We start from the raw sequence: 23,145 nt of genomic DNA on the forward strand, positions 1-23,145 counted from the left end.
TGCAACTCATGTTCCCTCTCCCATCATTCCCCCCTCTGACATCTGAGCGCAGTGGGCATGATGATGTCATTACAACACGCCCGCTGAACCGTGATGTGTGGAGGATCTGAACACACCTTGAAGAGACCAGAGCAGTGGGGGAACAGGCAGAGGTGAGTATTTATGTTTTTTAAAGGTGGGGCCTATTATACTGTATGGATCACTATGTGAGGCCCTTTATACTGTATGGAGCACTATATGGGACCATTATACTTTATTGAGAACAATTGGAGGTCACCATACTGTATGGAGCACTATGTGGGGCCATTATCTGTATGGAGCACTATGTGGGGCCATTATACTGTATGGAGCACTGTTTGTCATCATTATACTTTATGAAGTACTATGTGGGGCCATTAAACTGTATGGAGCACTATGTGAGCCAATTATACTGTATGGAGCACTATGTGGGGCCATTATACTGCATGAAGCACTATGTGGGGCCATTATACTATATGTAGCACTATATGAGGCCATTATATTGTATGGAGCACTATGTTGGGTAATTATACTGTATGGAGCACAATGTGGGGCCATAATACTGTATGGAGCACTTTTTGTGGACATTATACTGTATGGAGCATTATGTGGTGCCCATTATAGTGTATTGAGCACTATGGGGGCACATTATACTGTTTGGAGCACTATGTAGGGCCATTATAATCTATGGAGGACTATGTGAGACCATTATACTGTATGGAGCATAATGTGGGGTCATTATACTGTATGGAGCACAATTTGGGGCCATTGTACTGTATGGAGCACTTTTTGTGGACATTATATTGTATGGAGCACTATGTGGGTCCATTATACTGTAAGGAGTACTTTTTTTTGTGGCCAATATATTGTATAGAACACTTTGTGGGGCCAATATACTGCATAAAAGGCAATGCAGGGTCCTGTTATACTCTATGAAGGACTATGTGGGGCCCATTAAACTGTATGGAACACTGTTTGTGGCTATTATACTGTATGGAGGGCTGTGTGAGAATTATAGATGGTATTATAGTACTATTATAGTTCATAATGTGATAGCGTCACCATTATTTGTTGGGTGGATTGAGAGAGGGGAGTACAGTAGAGTCATCATACCATGAGTGTGGAAGTTACCGTGGAGCAATTCACTGTGGGAGTATCATACTGTGTTTATGGGCTCTATTTTTTGCATCAGACTTTATTATCTTTATTATTCAAGATTTTTTATCTTTTATTATTACATATTTAAATTAGGTCATTGGGCCATATGCTTTTCACTGAGCTAACATAATCTGTATATATAATTGTCTAAGGGGTACTTCCGTCTGTTTGTCTGTAACGGAAATCCCGGGTCGCTGATTGGTCGCGGCCGGCTGTGTTATATACTACATGGGCTGTGTTATATACTGCGTGAGCTGTGTTATATAGTACGTCGCTGTGCTACATACTACGTGGGCTGTGCTATATACTACATGGCTGTGCAATATACTACGTGGCTGTGCAATATAGTACGTGGGCTGTGCTATATACTACATACATATTCTAGAACACCCGATGCGTTAGTACCGTATATACTCGAGTATAAGCCGAGATTTTCAGCCCAAATTTTTGGGCTGAAAATGCCCCTCTCGGCTTATACTCGAGTCAAGGTGGGTGGCTGGGTCGGCGGGTGAGGGGGTGAGGGCGCAGAGGCATACTTACCTGCTTCCAGCGATCCTGGCGCTCCCCCTGCCGTCCCACGGTCTTCTGTGCTACAGCTCTTCCCCTCTTCAGCGGTCACGTGGGACCGCTCATTAGAGAAATGAATAAGCGGCTCCACCTCCCATAGGGGTGGAGCCGCCTATTCATTTCTCTAATCAGCGGTGCCGGTGACCGCTGATAGAGGAAGAGGCTGCAGCACCGAAGACAGCTGTGACAGGCAGAGGGAGCCGGACGCCGGGACCAGGTAAGTATGTAATATTCACCTGTCCGCGTTCCAGCCGCCGGGCGCCGCTCCATCTTCCCGGCGCCGCTCTGTCTTCGCGTCCTCTTGCTCTGACTGTGCAGGTCAGAGGGCGCGATGACGCATATAGTGTGCGCGCCGCCCTCTGCCTAATCAGTCAGAGCAGAAAGACGCCGGGACCGGACGCTGGGAGCTGCAAGCAAGAGAGGTGAGTATGTGTTTTTTTTTTTATTGCAGCAGCAGCAGCAGCAATGGCACAGATATATGTGGAGCTCTATGGGGAAATATGAACGGTGCAGAGCACTATATGGGGCACAGATATGGGGAAATTTGAACGGTGCAGAGCACTATATGGGGCACAGATATGGGACAATATGAACAGTGCAGAGGACTATATGGGGCACAGATATGGGACAATATGAACAGTGCAGAGCACTATATGGGGCACAGATATGGGACAATATGAACAGTGCAGAGCACTATATGGGGCACAGCTATGGGACAATATGAACAGTGCAGAGCACTATATGGGGCACAGATATGGGGAAATATGAACAGTGCAGAGCACTATATGGGGCACAGCTATGGGACAATATGAAAGGTGCAGAGCACTATATGGCAGAGCTATGGGGAAATATGAACGGTGCAGAGCACTATATGGCACAGATATATGTGGAGCTCTATGGGGAAATATGAACGGTGCAGAGCACTATATGGGGCAGAGCTATGGGGAAATATGAACGGTGCAGAGCACTATATGGCAGAGCTATGGGGAAATATGAACGGTGCAGAGCACTATGTGGCAGAGCTATGGGGCAATAATGAACGGTGCAGAGCACTATATGGCACAGCTATGGGGAAAATCTGAACGGTGCAGAGCACTATATGGCAGAGCTATGGGGCAATAATGAACGGTGCAGAGCTATAGGGCACAACTATGGGGCAATAATGAACGGTGCAGAGCACTATATGGCACAGCTATGGGGAAATCTGAACGGTGCAGAGCACTATATGGCACAGCTATGGGGCAATAATGAACGGTGCAGAGTACTATATGGCACAGCTATGGGGAAATCTGAACGGTGCAGAGCACTATATGGCACAGCTATGGGGAAATAATGAACGGTGCAGAGCACTATATGGCACAGCTATGGGGCAATAATGAACGGTGCAGAGCACTATATGGCAGCTATGGGGCAATAATGAACGGTGCAGAGCACTATATGGCACAGCTATGGGGAAATATGAACGGTGCAGAGCACTATATGGCACAGCTATGGGGAAATATGAACGGTGCAGAGCACTATATGGCACAGCTATGGGGCAAGAATGATCTATTTTTATTTTTGAAATTCACCGGTAGCTGCTGCATTTTCCACCCTAGGCTTATACTCGAGTCAATAAGTTTTCCCAGTTTTTTGTGGCAAAATTAGGGGGGTCGGCTTATACTCGGGTCAGCTTATACTCGAGTATATACGGTATATTATATTTTTTTAACATTTTCTTCTAAGATCTATTAAATAAAATGTACTTTGTTCATAGGACAACCCCTATATAAATATCAAGGTTGGCCAGTGACTTTGTCCAAGCTTTTAACTTTAGCCTTCTGTGTATTTGAGTTTGACATCCATGTTCTACATGAAGAATTTCAACATGGTCTCCAACTACTTTATTTTGTAGAGTTCATCACTACAGAAAGCCCGTATCGTGTGTTTAACACAAACTGTATGACAATAATTACCATCGATAAATGAACAGGAATTGATATCAATCACCAATGTTTGAAATACAGAAAGAAAGAAATCTAATGAAAATAAAGTTGAAACCTGGATCTTACCTCCATCTACTATGGCTTCATAGCAAATTTCTAAAAGTAAGCGTAACTGAGGGTCCATGGTATGAGCTTGCTTAGGGTGGACTCCAAAAAAAGAGGCATCAAATTTATTAATTTCTTTGAGTTTTCCATTTCTTGTTGGTAATCCATACAGTCCTAGAGCATGCCAATAAAAATTATGTATTGACATGTAGTACAATAATATGAAACCCTCTCTTCACCATTATTAACAGATACCATTATTAACAGATAGATCACACATCCCGTAATCATCATGCTCTCCATTACAACTTAATAGAGCAACACAGACATTATCAGATAGTGCAGCCGCCGACATTATTATGTTGTGCAGCCACAGACATTAGCAGTCAAATGACATTAATAGTTAGCAGAGCCACCAACATTATCATTTAGTAGTGCCATCAACATCATCACTTACCTGGTTTCCACCTTCTGTCATCTTCTGTTACCATGTCCACTCCTCCTATTAAGTTTTCCCAGAATTCCTGCAGATTGTCCGATTCCGGGAGCCTTCCCGCTATTCCTGCTATCACGATGTCCTCCATATTTATTCTGTGGGGGAAAAAAAGGCAACATTGAGATGTAGAATTTAGGTAACTGAGGTACATCCATTGCCTTGGTGTTGGTGCTGTGTGGCGGCCATTGTTGCTGTGGCTTTGTGCCTGTGGGACAGTGTGTCCTGGAGCCATGGGGACTCAGCCTCCTAGCATGTGCGCTGTGAGGCACCATATTGGCCTCCCTACTGGGGCCCTTTTAGGCTAGGAACCCACTAAGAGGTTCGCCGTGACATGGCAGTGGGCTTCATACCATAAGAACCTCATGTTCAGTTTTATACATTTTTGCATAATGGAATTAGATCAACGTATGATTGATGGATGTGTGGTGCATTTCTTTTTTCTACAGTTCTGGTTCACAGATCATCATGTGTTAGAGTTTACCATTTGCCCATTTCACCAATATCCCTAGTCCATGGTTTAATTACCTGTCAGCTAATGTTTTCTGCTACCTAATACATCCCTTGAATGGCAGCTCAGACCTGTCTACTTACTAGTTTAGTATGTGAGACCCCTATGATTGAGCTGTAGGAATAATGTGATTTTAAGTGTGTGCTATTTATTGAAAATCCCAAGAGTTAAAGCACAGTCTATAGGGTCCTGTGGGCCAAAGGTGTCCCCTTACTAGCCCATACACAATACTTCCCAATTAATAGTCCTATATGGTGCCTGTCATACATGAACTCATAACAGTTCGATATAGATGACAAATAATGCCACTAACTTACAGGAAAAAAATAATAAAACAGTTGGTGTCCTGATGTAAGATCATCACATAGAACAATTCAGCCATTTTGGGCCGGGGCGCTATTATGAAGAAGACCAAATGGTAAAGTCACTTTTACTCATGGAATAATCCAGACCGGAATATGAGACGTATGTGCAATTAATATTGTGTCATGATCGATGAAAAATATCACTTTGGACATAGAAGTTAGTTGGTGCACTGTCTGATTTAGAAAGGAAGGGATCATAGGTCGGACAACCTTGATACGTCAGACATCAGCAGCCGTTGCCCAAGCGATTAATTACCCACCTACTCAATGTCCATAAAATATACATGAAATGAACAAGTGTCATAGGAAATGTCGAGAAAACATGATATTACTACTAGACTTGAAAGCATTTGTGTACATAAAAATACATGATATGGACAAATGTATAGGGACCATAGCAGGTATCTACAGGAGCATCCATGACATCCCATTCTAAGCCTATCGGCATTAATATGGAGTTGCTTCTCCTTTTGTTCCAAAACAGCTTCCACTTTTCTCCTAAGGCTTTATACAAGATTTTGGAAAGTGTCTAAGGGAACTTCTGTCCATTCATCCAGAAGAACATGAGACAACGATCATGTTGGAGAGAATGATAGAGAATGTTAGAGTTGGAAGCCACGACAGGTGTCTACAGGAGCATCCATGACATCCCATTCTAAGTCTATCAGCATTACTATGGAGTTGTTTCTCCTTTTGTTCCAAAACAGCTTCCACTTTTCCCTGAAGGCTTTCTACAAGATTTTGGAACGTGTCTGTGGGAATTTCTGACCATTCATCCAGAAGAACATGAGACAACGATCATAGAATGTTAGAGTTGGAAGCCACGACAGGTGTATTAGAATGGGATGTCATGGATGCTCCTGTATACACCTGTCGTGGCTTCCAACTCTAACATTCTATGATCGTTGTCTCATGTTCTTCTGGATGAATGGTCAGAAATTCCCACAGACACGTTCCAAAATCTTGTAGAAAGCCTTCAGAGAAAAGTGGAAGCTGTTTTGGAACAAAAGGAGAAACAACTCCATAGTAATGCTGATAGACTTAGAATGGGATGTCATGGATGCTCCTGTAGTCTATCAGCATTACTATGGAGTTGTTTCTCCTTTTGTTCCAAAACAGCTTCCACTTTTCTCCGAAGGCTTTCTATAAGATTTTGGAACGTGTCTGTGGGAATTTCTGACCATTCATCCAGAAGAACATGAGACAACGATCATAGAATGTTAGAGTTGGAAGCCACGACAGGTGTCTACAGGAGCATCCATGACATCCCATTCTAAGTCTATCAGCATTACTATGGAGTTGTTTCTCCTTTTGTTCCAAAACAGCTTTCACTTTTCTCCGAAGGCTTTCTACAAGATTTTGGAACGTGTCTGTGGGAATTTCTGACCATTCATCCAGAAGAACATGAGACAACGATCATAGAATGTTAGAGTTGGAAGTCACGACAGGTGTCTACAGGAGCATCCATGACATCCCATTCTAAGTCTATCAGCATTACTATGGAGTTGTTTCTCCTTTTGTTGCAAAACAGCTTCCACTTTTCTCTGAAGTTTTTCTACAAGATTTTGGAACGTGTCTAAGGGAATTTCTGTCCATTCATGCAGAAGAACATGAGACAATGATCATAGAATATTAGAGTTGCAAGGGACTTCAGGGTCATCGTGTCCAACCCCCTGCTCAATGCAGGAGTCACTAAACCATCCCAGACAGATGTCTGTCCAGCCTCTGTTTGAAGACTTTTATTGAAGCAGAACTCACCACCTCTAGTGACAGCCTTTTGTACTCATTGATCACCCTCACTGTCAATGATGATGAACGTGAGGGTCTGGCCCGCGAGCGTGACTGTCTAGGCGGATACGGCAGACGGCAGAGAGTGACATACTGACCATTTAGTCCTATTGTAAAAAACACATACCGCACTGTTGTATACATTTTGATAAAAGTGTCGCTCCAGGTAGGGGGTGCAGCAGTCTGTGCTTTCTTATAAAGTAACAACAATCTATACTGATACAGAAGAACCTCCCTTTGCATATGGCGCATGCATGGGGCCTATGGACACGTTCTTCTTGTGGGCTGATGAGTTTGAAGAATGGAAAATAGACAGACCCTTATACACACATTTTACTGTGTATAGAGTAGTGTAACAAGAGGTCTCGTCATAAATGCTAAGAGCACAATGTGTGACATACAGGACATGCCCTTGTCCTACAATAACCCTTGATGCTATATACAGTATAGTTTAGATTAGCGCTAGATGACACCACACGTTACATGATTGCACAATTTACAATGTATTTATAACTAATTGTAACCTACTACTATGAATTAGAAGGACGTAATAGCAACTATTATATAAAATATCAGGATTCTATACAAAATTAAATATAGAATAAATATGAAAATTTAAAATTAATTAAGATCCTGTTGCTAAAAAAGAAAAAAGTGGCAGACCACTTGGAACTAATGTATAAACCAAAAAACCATCATATGGACACCCAAGACTAATGATCATGTAAGAAAGCCACGATAACAAAAATTGGGAATGATAAAACATATAAGCCTTTATTATTTTTATATTTATATGGCAGTAATGGCACAACAGTGCATGTACTTGGGAATTTATAGATTAAAATATATAGATAGAGGGATAGATAGGATAAAATACAATATAAATAAATTATACAATCTCACAATCTTTTTAAAAATAAAATTTCATAATGGTGTGCATTTCATAAAAAATTGTGTGTATGCGCATGTTTAAATGACAAGAGATTTAAAAAATATGTGTGTGTGCTAAAAAAAAATCTATATATATAATTGTCTAAGGGTTTTTCCGTCTGTCTGTCTTTCTGCCTGTCTGTCTGTCTTTCTGTCTGTCCTGGAAATCCCGCCTCTCTGATTGGTCGAGGCCGCCAGGCCTCGACCAATCAGAGACGGGCACAGTATCGACGTAGAAATCCCACGCCTCTGATTGGTCGAGGCCGCCAGGCCTCGACCAATCAGCGACGGGCACAGCGACGATGATGTCATAAAGGACGTAGACTTCCCGCGTCTCTGATTGGTCGAGGCCGCCAGGCCTCGACCAATCAGCAACGGGCACAGCGACGATGATGTCATAATGGTTGCCATGGCGACAATGATGTCATAAAGGTTGCCTCGACCAATCAGCGATGGGCACAGCGACGATGATGTCATAATGGTTGTCATGGCGACGATGATGTCATAAAGGTTGCCTCGACCAATCAGCAACGGGCACAGCGACGATGATGTCATAATGGTTGCCATGGCGACGATGATGTCATAAAGGTTGCCTTGACCATCATTGTCCATATACTACGGGGACATGCATATTCTAGAATACCCGATGCGTTAGAATCGGGCCACAATCTAGCCAGGCCTCGACCAATCAGCGACGGGCACAGCGACGATGATGTTATAAAGGACGTAGACATCCCGCGTCTGATTGGTCGAGGCTGCCAGGCCTCGACCAATCAGCAACGGGCACAGTATCGACGTAGATGTCATAATGGTTGCCATGGCGACGATGATGTCATAAAGGTTGCCTCGACCAATCGGCGACGGGCACAGTCTGCCGCGAATTCTGGAATCATCATTGTCCATATACTACGGGGACATGCATATCCTAGAATACCCGATGCGTTAGAATCGGGCCACAATCTAGTCTATATATATAATTGTCTAAGGGTTTTTCCGTCTGTCTGTCTTTCTGTCTGTCTGTCCTGGAAATCCCACGTCCCTGATTGGTCGATGCCGCCAGGCCTCGACCAATCAGCAACGGGCACAGTATTGACGTAGAAATCCCGCGTCTCTGATTGGTCGATGCCGCCAGGCCTCGACCAATCAGCAACGGGCACAGTATTGACGTAGAAATCCCACGTCCCTGATTGGTCGATGCCGCCAGGCCTCGACCAATCAGCAACGGGCACAGTATTGACGTAGAAATCCCGCGTCTCTGATTGGTCGAGGCCGCCAGGCCTCGACCAATCAGCAACGGGCACAGCGACGATGATGTCATAATGGTTGCCATGGAGACGATGATGTCATAAAGGTTGCCTCGACCATCATTGTCCATATACTACGGGGACATGCATATTCTAGAATACCCGATGCGTTAGAATCGGGCCACAATCTAGCCAGGCCTCGACCAATCAGCGACGGGCACAGCGACGATGATGTTATAAAGGACGTAGACATCCCGCGTCTGATTGGTCGAGGCTGCCAGGCCTCGACCAATCAGCAACGAGCACAGTATCGACGTAGATGTCATAATTGTTGCCATGGCGACGATGATGTCATAAAGGTTGCCTCGACCAATCGGCGACGGGCACAGTCTGCCGCGAATTCTGGAATCATCATTGTCCATATACTACGGGGACATGCATATCCTAGAATACCCGATGCGTTAGAATCGGGCCACAATCTAGTATATCAATATAATTATTAGAAGATAAGCCGAAAATGCATGTGCAAAAAGATATATAAATGATTATATATAATGTAAACGATGTGCCACAAAAATTGATTGAACCAAGGTGCGTGTGCTGAAATGCAAGATAATGTGTCAAAAAGAGTTTAAATAGAAGGGGAACCACGCCAATATATTTGGGTCCACATATGCCACACAAAATTGTATATGCTCACCAGAAGAAGAAAAAAAGATTTGGGGATATATAATACATATATACCTGTCAGTCCTGTATGCCCAAGTACAGAGCACCCCGACGCGCATTTCGGATATTCCTTCGTCTGGGGGTGATGTACTATCAGAACTGGAGGGGTATATACAGTGGGGCAAAAAAGTATTTAGTCAGTCAGCAATAGTGCAAGTTCCACCACTTAAAAAGATGAGAGGCGTCTGTAATTTACATCATAGGTAGACCTCAACTATGGGAGACGAACTGAGAAAAAAAAATCCAGAAAATCACATTGTCTGTTTTTTTAACATTTTATTTGCATATTATGGTGGAAAATAAGTATTTGGTCAGAAACAATCAAGATTTCTGGCTCTCACAGACCTGTAACTTCTTCTTTAAGAGTCTCCTCTTTCCTCCACTCATTACCTGTAGTAATGGCACCTGTTTAAACTTGTTATCAGTATAAAAAGATACCTGTGCACACCCTCAAACAGTCTGACTCCAAACTCCACTATGGTGAAGACCAAAGAGCTGTCAGAGGACACCAGAAACAAAATTGTAGCCCTGCACCAGGCTGGGAAGACTGAATCTGCAATAGCCAACCAGCTTGGAGTGAAGAAATCAACAGTGGGAGCAATAATTAGAAAATGGAAGACATACAAGACCACTGATAATCTCCCTCGATCTGGGGCTCCACGCAAAATCCCACCCCGTGGGGTCAGAATGATCACAAGAACGGTGAGCAAAAATCCCAGAACCACGCGGGGGGACCTAGTGAATGAACTGCAGAGAGCTGGGACCAATGTAACAAAGCCTACCATAAGTAACACACTACGCCACCATGGACTCAGATCCTGCAGTGCCAGACGTGTCCCACTGCTTAAGCCAGTACATGTCCGGGCCCGTCTGAAGTTTGCTAGAGAGCCTTTGGATGATCCAGAGGAGTTTTGGGAGAATGTCCTATGGTCTGATGAAACCAAACTGGAACTGTTTGGTAGAAACACAACTTGTCGTGTTTGGAGGAAAAAGAATACTGAGTTGCATCCATCAAACACCATACCTACTGTAAAGCATGGTGGTGGAAACATCATGCTTTGGGGCTGTTTCTCTGCAAAGGGGCCAGGACGACTGATCCGGGTACATGAAAGAATGAATGGGGCCATGTATCGTGAGATTTTGAGTGCAAACCTCCTTCCATCAGCAAGGGCATTGAAGATGAAACGTGGCTGGGTCTTTCAACATGACAATGATCCAAAGCACACCGCCAGGGCAACGAAGGAGTGGCTTCGTAAGAATCATTTCAAGGTCCTGAAGTGGCCTAGCCAGTCTCCAGATCTCAACCCTATAGAAAACCTTTGGAGGGAGTTGAAAGTCTGTGTTGCCAAGCGAAAAGCCAAAAACATCACTGCTCTAGAGGAGATCTGCATGGAGGAATGGGCCAACATACCAACAACAGTGTGTGGCAACCTTGTGAAGACTTACAGAAAACGTTTGACCTCTGTCATTGCCAACAAAGGATATATTACAAAGTATTGAGATGAAATTTTGTTTCTGACCAAATACTTATTTTCCGCCATAATATGCAAATAAGATGTTAAAAAAACAGACAATGTGATTTTCTGGATTTTTTTTTCTCAGTTTGTCTCCCATAGTTGAGGTCTACCTATGATGTAAATTACAGACGCCTCTCATCTTTTTAAGTGGTGGAACTTGCACTATTGCTGACTGACTAAATACTTTTTTGCCCCACTGTATACCGTATATACTCGAGTATAAGCCAAGATTTTCAGCCCAAATTTTTGGGCTGAAAGTGCCCCTCTCGGCTTATACTCGAGTCATGATCGGCGGTGGGGTCGGCGGGTGAGAGGACTGTCGCATACTCACCTAGTCCTGGCGCTCCCCCTGCCCGTCCCACGGTCTTCGGTGCCGCAGCTCTTCCCCTGTTCAGCGGTCACGTGGGACCGCTCATTAAAGTTATGAATATGGACCCCACTCCCATAGGGGTGGAGCCGCATATTCATTCCTCTAATGAGCGGTAACGGTGACCGCTGACAGAGGAAGAGGCTGCGGCACCCGGAGACCAGCTGTCCGGGATAAGGAGCCAGGGATGCCGGGAGCAGGTAAGGCTACGTTCTCATTATCGTTGCGTCGGGGTCAGCTGCGGCGACGCATGCATCATGCGCCCCTATATTTAACATGGGGGGTGCATGGACATGCGTTGCTCTTGCGTTTTGTGACGCATGCGTCACTGTGGCGCAACTGTCAGGGCACAGAGGACGCTGCATGATGCAGTTTTTTCTGCGCCAAAAATCATGCAAAAGCGAACGCATGCGTCACAAAAAGCTGCGTTGTGCATGCGTTTTTGCATGCGTTGTGCATTGCGTCGCCGACGCTGCCCCGCACAACGCTAATGTGAACGTAGCCTAAGTATGTCATAGTTACCTGTCCACGTTCCACCCGCCGTGCGCCGCTCCGTCTTCCGCGTCCTCTTGCTCTGACTGTTCAGGTCAGAGGGCGTGTTGACGTACTAGTGTGCCTAGTGCCTCTGCCTGAACAGTCAGTGCGGAGAAACGCCGAGACGGGACGCTGAGGAGCTGCAAGCAAGAAAGGTGAGTATGTCATTTTTTTTATATTGCAGCAGCAGCAGCATTCTATATTGCACAGATTTATATGGAGCATCTATGGGACGATAATGAACGGTGCAGAGCATTCTATATGGCACAGCTTTATATGGAGCATCTATGGGGCCATAATGAACGGTGCAGAGCATTACATGTGGCACAGCTTTATATGGAGCATCTATGGGGCCATAATGAACGGTGCAGAGCATTCTATATGGCACAGCTTTATAAGGAGCATCTATTGGGCCATAATGAACGGTGCAGAGCATTATATATGGCACAGCTTTATGTGGAGCATCTATGGGGCCATAATGAACAGTGCAGAGCATTATATATGGCACAGCTTTATAAGGAGCATCTATTGGGCCATAATGAACGGTGCAGAGCATTCTATATGGCACAGCTTTATATGGAGCATCTATGGGGCCATAATGAACGGTGCAGAGCATTGTATATGGCACAGCTTTATATGGAGCATCTATGGGGCCATAATGAACGGTGCAGAGCATTATATATGGCACAGCTTTATATGGAGCATCTATGGGGCCATAATGAACGGTGCAGAGCATTATATATGGGGCACAGTTTTATATGGAGCATCTATGGGGCCATACTGAACAGTGCAGAGCATTATATATGGCACAGATTTATATGGAGCATCTATGGGGCCATAATGAACAGTGCAGAGCATTATATATGGCACAGCTATATATGGATAATCTATGGGGCCATAATGAACAGTGCAGAGCATTATACGTGGCACAGCTTTATGTGGAGCATCTATGGGGCCATAATGAATGGTATGGAGCATCTATTTTTATTTTTGAAATTCACCGGTAGCTGCTGCATTTTCCTACCCTAGGCTTATACCCGAGTCAATAAGTTTTCCCAGTTTTTTGTGGCAAAATTAGGGGGGTCGGATTATACTCGGGTCGGCTTATACTCGAGTATATACGTACTTACAAAAACCGCTGATAGAAGTTGATAATGGCTACGGCTGCGCACACGCTGTCAGGAGGACACCGGAAGCACACAGCGCCAGCGTCACGTAACCCGGCAGTGGAGGAGCCGCTGCTAGGCAACGCAGACGCTGGATGCGAGCAAGCTGGGACACAGACAGCGCATGTGCACAGGCATGTCCACCGCTATGAACGCAGGCACAATACTAGAAAGGGAAGGAAAAAAGGAGGTAAGGAATGTGTGTTTTGGGCGAAAAGTATTAAAATGGAGGGACAATTGGAGGATATAATGAAGAGTAATTACCAAAATTATATCGGACAGGGATAAAAGTATATCCCGTGCTATATATAAATCAGGAAACCTATGATATTAAAGGGGGTGCTCAAAGTATGCATAATAAATCGGAAAGGATAAAAATAATGAAGGGACAAAAATTCTATATATACTGTTATAGTGAACAATATATGTATTTGTAACTAATTGTAACCTACTACTATGAATTAGGACAGAGGAGGTCACAGACGTACATGATATCCCACATTTAGTCACTGTAGAAGGTAATAGTAAAGTTTCAGGATCCAAAGGCAGTAGCAAAAAGCACAAAAACAAAAAAGTGTCCAGAGTGCCACCCCTGGAGTATAAGAAGATCTGCCTTCTCTAGACAACTCTGAGACATATACTCGGAAATACACAATCGCTCCTGCCCTGGACGCCTTTCATTCATACAATGCTTGGCAAAGATTCCTAGTGGAAGTGGGTAAATCTCTACCATATGAATTTGGCAATAACATGTACTGTGTACACTTACTATGATAAAGGGAATCTGTCATCAGATTTTTACCACCTACCATGATGTGGGGTCAGATACCCCGATTCCAGCAATGTGTCACTTACTGGGCTGCTGGCTTAAGTTTTGATAAAATCACAGTATCAGCATGAGATTATCATACCAGTAAACCTGCTACAATGTAGTCCTCCATATTCATGAGCTCTGTATAACTCAGCCTGCAGATTTCTGCCTATGGGGTAGCAAACACCTGGTGACAGATTCCCTTTAATGCTTTCTGTAAATCATCCCTTACTTGTATTATTTCAAAATAATTAATTATTAGAAAAGATATCAGATACTCCACAACAATTCAAAACATAAAGAAGAGAATGACGAATATTTTTCACATTTGTCTTCCACTGTCTGTAAATCCATAATTTTAAACAAATATTATGATTACTTATGAGAAAATTCATGTGATTCTCCCTTTCTTTGATGTTCTGTGGCCAGGCTTCAGATCTCTGGTTAGAGACTACTGGTAATGAGCGAACATGCTAGGATAAGGTGTTATCTGAGCATGCTCGAGTGCTAAATGAGTGACTTCAGCGTGCTCGAATAATATGTTTGAGACCCCGCGGCTGCATGTCTCGTGGCTGTTGTACAGTCGCAACACATGCAGGAAATGCCTAATAAAGAGGCAATCCAAAAGATGCAACCGCTAAGGCCGGGTTCACATTAGCGTTTTCTGTGCGCAGCATATGATCCACATAGATCCGCAGGCGTCATGCGCACATATATTTAACATGGTGTAGTGTACACAGGGACACGCGTTTGCATGCGTTCGCATGCGGATGCATACACATGCGTAGTTTCGCGGTGTCCGGCGAACGCAACATGTTGCATTTTTTGAGGCGTCAAATATTGCGCAATCATGTGCATGCGTACGTTTGCGGATGAATGCGTCAAAAAAACACATTACTGTCTATGGAAACGCATTGGAACACAAGGAGATGTGTACGCATGCGTTCGATATGCATGCATGCTTTAGACTGCGCATGTCCAGGAAATTATGTCACCAACTCCACCATGCGCATAAAAAACGCAAAAGCATGGCACAACACATGCAGCATGTTTTTTGTGTGTCATGCGTAAGATGATGCGGAGGCGTAAGCATGCGTTTGCCTCCATTTTGGCATGACAAACACCTTATCCCAGCATGTTCGCTCATCACTAGTGACCACCTTCAAATAATAGTTTTATATAATGGGGTCAAATAAGTATATTGGCAAAGTCTGCAGCAGAGCAGGGAGAAACAATCTCTCTGCACTGCCGTTATGGGACCCATTGCCCGGGGGCTCGGCACTGTACCCCGCAAATTCAACTGTATCGGCATCTGCTGATACGGCTGGCAGCAATGACGGAGGAGGTGACAATTTCTTCCATATCATACTTCCTCAGCGTCTGACGTCACTACATTATGTCCTCTACACTGATATCTATGATGCTTCACAAGGCAAGCTGCCGAGATCGGAGGAGGAGAGGTGACTATTGAAGCTTTTTTTTTCTTAAATTGTGGTGGACATAAAACTTCATTGAGGGCTATGAGATGCATAATACTGTATGGTTTATGTGGTGCATTATACTATATGGGCTAAGGAGTACATTATACTGTATGGACTATGGGGTACATTATACTATATGGACTATGGGGTTAATTATACTGTATGGGTTAAGGGGTAGATTATGCTGTATGGTCTATAGGATGCATTATACTGTATGGACTATAGGGTGCATTATAGTGTATAGGCTATGGGGTGCATTATGCTGTATGGACTATGAGGTGCATTATACTATATGGGCTAAGGGGTACATTATACTGTATGGTTTATGGAGTTCAATTTACGCTATAGGCTATAGGGTGCATTATAGTGTATGGACTATGGGTACATTATACTGTATGGACTATGGGGTACATTATACTGTATGGGCTATGGTTTATTTTATACTGTATGGTTTATGACATGCATTATACTGTATGGACTATAGGGTCCATTATAGTGTATAGGCTATGGGGTGCATTATGCTGTACAGACAGACTATGGGGTGCACTATGCTGTAATGACTATGGGGTGCACTATGCTGTACAGACTATGTGGTGCACAATGCTGTACGGACTATGGGGTGCATTATACTATATGGTCTAAGGGGAACATTATACTGTATTGTTTATGGGGTTCAATTTACTCTATGGGCTAAGGGGTACATTATACTGTATGGTCTATGTGGTGCATTATACTATATGGGCTATAGGGTGCATTACACTGTATGGACTATGGGGTACATTATACTGTATGGACTATGGGGTACAGTATACTGTATGGGCTATGGTTTGTTTTATACTATATGGTCTATGGGATGCATTACCCTGTATGGACTATAGGGTGCATTGTAGTGTATAGGCTATGGGGTGCATTATGCTGTACAGACCATGGGGTGCACTATGCTGTTAGGACTATGGAGTGCACTATTCTGTACGGACTATGGGGTGCATATGCTGTTCGGACTATGGGGTACACTATGCTGTATGGGCTATGGGGTGCATTATGATGCACGGACTATGGGGTGCATTAAGCTGTATGGAGGACTATGTGGGGCTATTAAAATATTTGGAGTGCTATGTTGGAGCCTTTAAACTTTATGCAAGCAATTATAGTGTGAAGGTTTGTGTGGTGTCCATCAAACTGTGTTGAGGGCTGTGTGGGGGCCATTAAACAGTGTGGAGAGGTGTGGGACAATGATTTTGTATGTAGGCCTATTATACTGCATGGAGGGCTGTGTGGGGGTCACAGTTGGAGGATCATACTGTGTTGGGGACACCATATTATTCCGTGGCAGTTGAGGGGTGGGGTACAGTAGGGTCATCATACTGTGTGTGGAGGGTACAGTGGAGGAATTCACTGTAGGGGGATCTTAGTGCTTGTGAGGACTTTTGTTGACATCATACTTTACAAGTGCAATGAAAGAGGAATCTAGAGCTCCAGTGGGAGGAAAATTAGAGGGCACAGAGTACCACACAGGAGGTGCAGTAATAGGGACACATATGGCAGCAGTGGCTCAGAATTGGGGTATAAGCAGGATGAGGAGGTTGAGCAGGATGGGATAGATGGGGATAGTGCCTGAAGTGTGAGGTCAGATGTGTCTTTGTTGTAATCTCGGCAGCCGAGTTCTGGCTAGAAGAAGTCGTCATGTTGGTCTGGGCCAGATGGAAAAGACAGGAAAAGTGAACGACTCCATCGGAAAGAACATCGGCTGTAAGTCTCCATCAATAACTGTACTGTAATCTCTTATATGTTCTGCAGCACTGGTATCTACTACTATATGGTCATTATATGGCGGTAATATCAGAGTTGATCTTTGTATAAAGATTTTTTTTCAGTAACAGTGCGGTCATCTGATGAGGTTCTCCTACATCCACTATTAGGGTGCGCCACCATAGTTGTAATCAGGGTTACCTGGTCAGGGGCCCACTGAGAAGTTTCGTCCCCCCTTAACCAAGCCCCTAGCTATACCTCAGGGAACATTACTAGCTGTGCATGTTATGATAAGTACATGTGTTACACAACTGCATTGCTACATCCATTTCGTCAGCTGAAGTCTAATGGGATAAAGTGTCTTTATCTACAAAGTTCAAAAATAAAGTAACCCACTGTCTGGTGTTATCAATGGACGTAGAAGGCCTCCTTGTGCTTCTTAATTTATAGAAGCGATACCCATCTCATAGAAGTTGTGAGCCATTACATGGATATGAGGCTGTACTAAAAGCCATAATGAACGCTCATCTGAGGTGAGCTTTTATGTGTATGAGGGATACAGTGGAAATAGCCATCACCCGACAGCCATATAACGTGTATGGGCACCATAACAATCTACTCAGACCTTGTATCAAACTCTGACAACAGCCCAGAAAACAATGAGACCCCATAATACACTTTATTCTACACATTTGGATCATGTCCCTACTCTACAGTCCAAGCTCGTAAGACATTCAGTCAAACGTCTCCAAAAAATAGACTGGGAGATATCTGAGGCCTGGTCCTCAGTCTACAAAATTCTCACACAATCGGGACTAGCGTACCCAACCACCCACAAACACCCCATGGGAGCTACATACAAAAAGATTTGCCCCAGTCCTTACAGTAGGTTGATATAGGACAAGGGTCAGTAGAGGGGCACATACTGACAGGAATCAGTGAGCAATATGTCTACCATAATACATTTATGAGGTCTTATCCGTGCAGTGGGAAGCCATTGTTTTTTAATTATAGGAATAATAATTATAGTTAAAGGGGTTGTCCAGTCATATAATATTGATGACCTATCCTGAGGATAATCAATATCAGATGGTTGGGGGTCAGACACCTGATACTCCCACCCACCGGTGACGACCATTTGTAAACAATGAACGGAGCTTCAGTGCAAATTTCCATTCAATGTGTGAATATATAAGCGATAGGTAATAAATCAATTATAGACTGCCATGCTCCCTGGTCTGGGGGATAGCTTGGTGAGGAAGAATAGGATAACCATTACAGCCCCCCGAACTGTCCTAATGACATGTATAGCTGTCTTCACAGCGGCATGGTAAGGAGGATTTATGGTAAGGAGGATTAATGTACAGCCTCACATCTAGGCCAGGGCGGCTGTATATATCATGAAGCAGCTTTCCAAAGAAATGGAGATAATATTGAATAACATTAAGATTTGTATAAAAAATAATATCCAATTTGTTAGCCTTTATTAGCTTTTATAGTTATGCACCTCTATATATCTATACTGTATATTATCTGACTTTGTCATTTATATATTATACCCTACAATATTTTATGTCATAGTGTTACAGAGAAGGTTCGCCAATACGGGTAATATGGGACAGGAGGGGCTGCTCCCCTCCGAAATGAACACAAAGCTGTGTGAAATTAGCAGAGGGGTCCTTCCTCCTCCGGCAGCCATGGGGCCTAGTTCGCCCCTAGCTGTGAACCAGAATGCCACTCTACAGGATGCAGGAGCGTGCTACATTCGAGCAGCTACTGTAAGGGGAAGGCATTTTGTGTCTACCAAGCTGAGCTCCATCTTAACACATGCATGCTTCTCCGTGTCCGCTCGGAAAATGCCTCCTCTGTGAAGCGCCCAGCATTGATGCCACGAAGGATTCCGAGGGGATTAATCGTGCCCTACGATGACCTGTTATGTGGAAGCCCGGATTGATCAAGGAGATGAAGAGATTCCCTTATTGCATCGTATGAATTCGTTCATTCAGTTTGCTGTGGTCCATGATAGGGTTAACCCCATACCAGTTTCAATATTTTAAAGGGTATTCCAATATTAATCTACCAAGTGGCAGACACAGATTGATGAGGGCCCCTGTGCAAGAACATTGGTACTGTGGTAGAAGCTGCATGTTGCGTTGGAGGTGGGAGTGGGCACCTTTACATCTTGGACCTCAGGTTGCACCAATGGTATGGCCAACCTTAAGGCTATGTTCACACCTTGCGTCGGGTCCCTGCGGGTTCTCCCGCAGCGGATTTGATAAATCTGCAGGGCAAAACAACTGCGGTTCTCCCTGCAGATTTATCGCGGTTTGTTCCGCGTTTTCCGCTGCGGGTTTCCGCCTATACTATTGATGCTGCATATGCAGCAATATGCAGCATCAATAGTAATGTTAAAAATAATAAAAATTGGTTATACTCACCCTCTGATGTCCGGATCTCCTGGGCGCTGCACCCGGCGGTCCGGTTCCAAAGATGCTGTGGGAGAAGGACCCTTCGTGACGTCACGGTCATGTGACCGCGACGTCACCGCAGGTCCTGGTCGCACAGCAACTCTGACCGGACGGCCGTGTGCAGCGCCCAGGAGCTCCGGACATCAGAGGGTGAGTATAACCAGATTTTTTATTTTTTAACCCCAAATATGGTTCCCAGGGCCTGGAGGAGAGTCTCCTCTCCTCCACCCCGGGTACCACCCGCACATTATCCGCTTACTTCCCGCAACGTGGGCACAGCCCCATGCGGGAAGTAAGCGGTTCAATGCATTCCTATGGGTGCAGAATCGCAGTGATTCTGCACAAAGAAGTGACATGCTGCGGGTTGTAAACCGCTGCGTTCCCGCACGGTTTTTCCCGCAGCATGTGCACAGCGGTTTGCGGTTTCCATAGGGTTTACATGTTACTGTAAACGCTATGGAAACTGCTGCGGACCCGCAGCATCAAAATCGCGGCGGTTCCGCGGTAAAAACCGCTAAGTGTGAATATAGCCTCAATATTCCTATGTCAAGACCTTTCATTGTGGAAATCAGTGAGGTTCTCCTTAGGACATATATGTTTGACATGTTTGAAAGTTATTGTAGGAGAACCCCTTAAATGGGAACCACCTGGAGAAAATGAGTTGTCCATTACAAGTATGAATGAACACATCTGACGCCAGCTTCACACGTCCACATTTCAGGGTCCACCTACAGACCACAATTTTCAGACCGGCCTATATATATATAAAGCGCCTGAGATGGGACTAGGAGATTTTTGGACGATTAGGCAATCGCGGACCATTCACTGACTATGAAGCCAGCAGAATATGTGAATTCATCTGTGGCCATGTCCTGTAAGATGCAACTTATTAAGGGGAAATTTGCTATTGTCCTAAAAAAAAGCCACAGGTCAATGTGTGAATCCGGCCTAATATATTAAAGAAGAAATAGATTCAGTCAAGGGTAGGCAAATCCTAGGCCCAGATGACAATGTTCCTCGATGGTGGTGGTGGCATCTAACTTTTCGTGTTTCCTATTGATATTTATGTAGTTCTCATTATCTGGCGTCAAAATAATCAGGTTCCTAAAGTCTACAGTAATGTGTTCGTCTTGCCTTCAAACTTAACAGGTAACGCTATTTGCAGAATTTGCCTCCATTCATATTAATTCCCCACGATCTACGGTACGTGAACTATCTGCCACATTAGATGGCTGGCCTATCGGGCTGAGGTTGGTGGTTTCGGACGACTGGTGTATATAGGGGCTTTAAACGTCACCTGTTTGCCCTTATTTTATTACTGTTGCTCCCCTTAGTGTTCTCCATTTTTTTCATACTTCGAGAAAAATTGGCCTTTTTATATAGTGTTGATAGTGTTGATTTTTATGGTCTTTGCCAAAGGATAATAATGCACCCTAGAGACACGCCCCCAGAGAATCCTGTGAGCCACACCCCCTTGTATAAAAATCAGTAGTACATAAACAGACCCACATCTCAGGAACCATATGGCGGATTTATAAAAGAAAAAATATTGTATAACCAGGGGAGTAGCGGGAATAAAATGAGAGCAAAGTCTGGACACTTTAGACCTGGTGACTGTCCCACTTTAAGGACAAATTAGAACATAAAAGTGGAGAATCATACGGCACTGCAAGTGTCCACAAAGCGTAGAGCCGGCCACTATAGCAACGTGGCTTCTACTGACTACATATTATCCAGCTACTACTCCTCCATTATTAAACAGCACGGCGGGCATCAGTCATGGCGCACCATCCTGGCTGCCCTACATTACCAAGGGGATGAGGACTTATGTGCCATGCGTATAGATCCATACCAGTACACACCAGTGCGCGCCCGAGGAGCACATCTTACATCCCATAGACACTGATGATATTCCCACCATAGTGGGCATAGCGTGGGCCTTCTTCTCTTAGGGCCTCCATGGCAGCTACATGTGGCTTGTCATCCTTCTGTGTACCCTCCTACACAATATTTCATTATTATCTTACAGAAATAATAATATGGAGAATAATAAATAATCTACACCCCTGGTCTAGTATAAAACACATTTGTCATCTAGTGTTGGAAGGTGAAGACCCCACCACCACTCACCAGCCCTACCAGGGATGCCATGCTGGGGGTATCATGCATGGCAGAGCAGCATCCTGGCAATGCCATCCCTCCCAGGATATTATGGCACATTTATGCCTCGTCCAGAGCTGCTGTCCCTCCCCCTGCTCCATCTTCTGGGGTCCGAGATCTGGCACTGTGGGCACTAACCTGCTGCCTCCTCGGCTGTGTCTGTGCTGAGCTCTCCCTGGTAATGGGCAGGTGATGCAGCAGCAGATGTCTCCTCCCTGGTGATGTCTCCCCGGTGCCCCTCCCTGCTGGTGCAGTCTCTGGGATGTCTCTCTCCGAGCAGCACCGTCTATTTAAATGACAGACATCCTCCGCCGGCCACGCCACATGGGCTGACAGCTTCTCCTCGCCGCCGTCCAATGAGGGGAGGCCGGGCTCCGGGGTGATTCAGCCCCCCATCCCCACCCCAAACGTGCCACCTCTGCAGAGGGGGGAGAGCAGGAACCTGAGGGAGACCTGTGTGCTGTGCAATACCGACCGAGCCAGCAGCCCTGACCCGAACGTTGCCACTCCATGACACCCTGGAATGGCTCCATGTGCCAGCTGAAAGTGGCCCTAACGTCTGCTCCTAAGGGCCAATCACATTGCATGAGCTGACACAGATGCCCCATGGCGATGTGCACCTACCCCATGATTAAGTGCCAGCCACAGATGCCCCTATAATAATGTTCCAGCCACAAATGCACCTATAATAATGTTCCAGCCACAAATGCACCTATAATAGAGTGCCAGCCACAGATGCCCCTATAATAATAATCTTCCAGCCACAGATGCCCCTACAATAAAGTGCCATGCACAGATGCCCCTATAATAATGTTCCAGCCACAAATGCACCTATAATAAAGTGCCAGCCACAGATGCCCCTATAATAATAATCTTGCAGCCACAGATGCCCCTACAATACTGTTCCAGCCACAAATGCACCTATAATAAAGTGCCAGCCACAGATGCCCCTATAATAATAATCTTCCAGCCACAGATGCCCCTACAATAAAGTGCCAGGCACAGATGCCCCTATAATAAAGTGACAGCCACAGATGCCCCTATAATAAAGTGCCAACC

At 44.6% G+C, this 23,145-nt stretch overlaps 1 protein-coding gene across 1 annotated transcript in view; it reads right to left on the reverse strand.

Annotated features, from left to right (window-relative positions):
* Positions 1 to 22,396, reverse strand: part of FASN (fatty acid synthase) — a 90,299-nt gene extending 67,903 nt beyond the window's left edge. Inside the window, exons 1-3 of the mRNA XM_069752481.1 lie at positions 22,225 to 22,396; positions 4,231 to 4,364; positions 3,795 to 3,947 (exon numbers count right to left, since the gene is read on the reverse strand). Coding sequence (XP_069608582.1) covers positions 3,795 to 3,947; positions 4,231 to 4,357 — 280 coding nt within the window. The 5' untranslated portion in view covers positions 4,358 to 4,364; positions 22,225 to 22,396. The remainder of the gene's footprint in view (positions 1 to 3,794; positions 3,948 to 4,230; positions 4,365 to 22,224) is intronic.
* Positions 22,397 to 23,145: the final 749 nt, after the last annotated feature.

This window comes from Ranitomeya imitator, chromosome 2 (genome assembly GCF_032444005.1).
Source record: "Ranitomeya imitator isolate aRanImi1 chromosome 2, aRanImi1.pri, whole genome shotgun sequence".
In the NCBI taxonomy this organism is placed as follows: domain Eukaryota; kingdom Metazoa; phylum Chordata; class Amphibia; order Anura; family Dendrobatidae; genus Ranitomeya; species Ranitomeya imitator.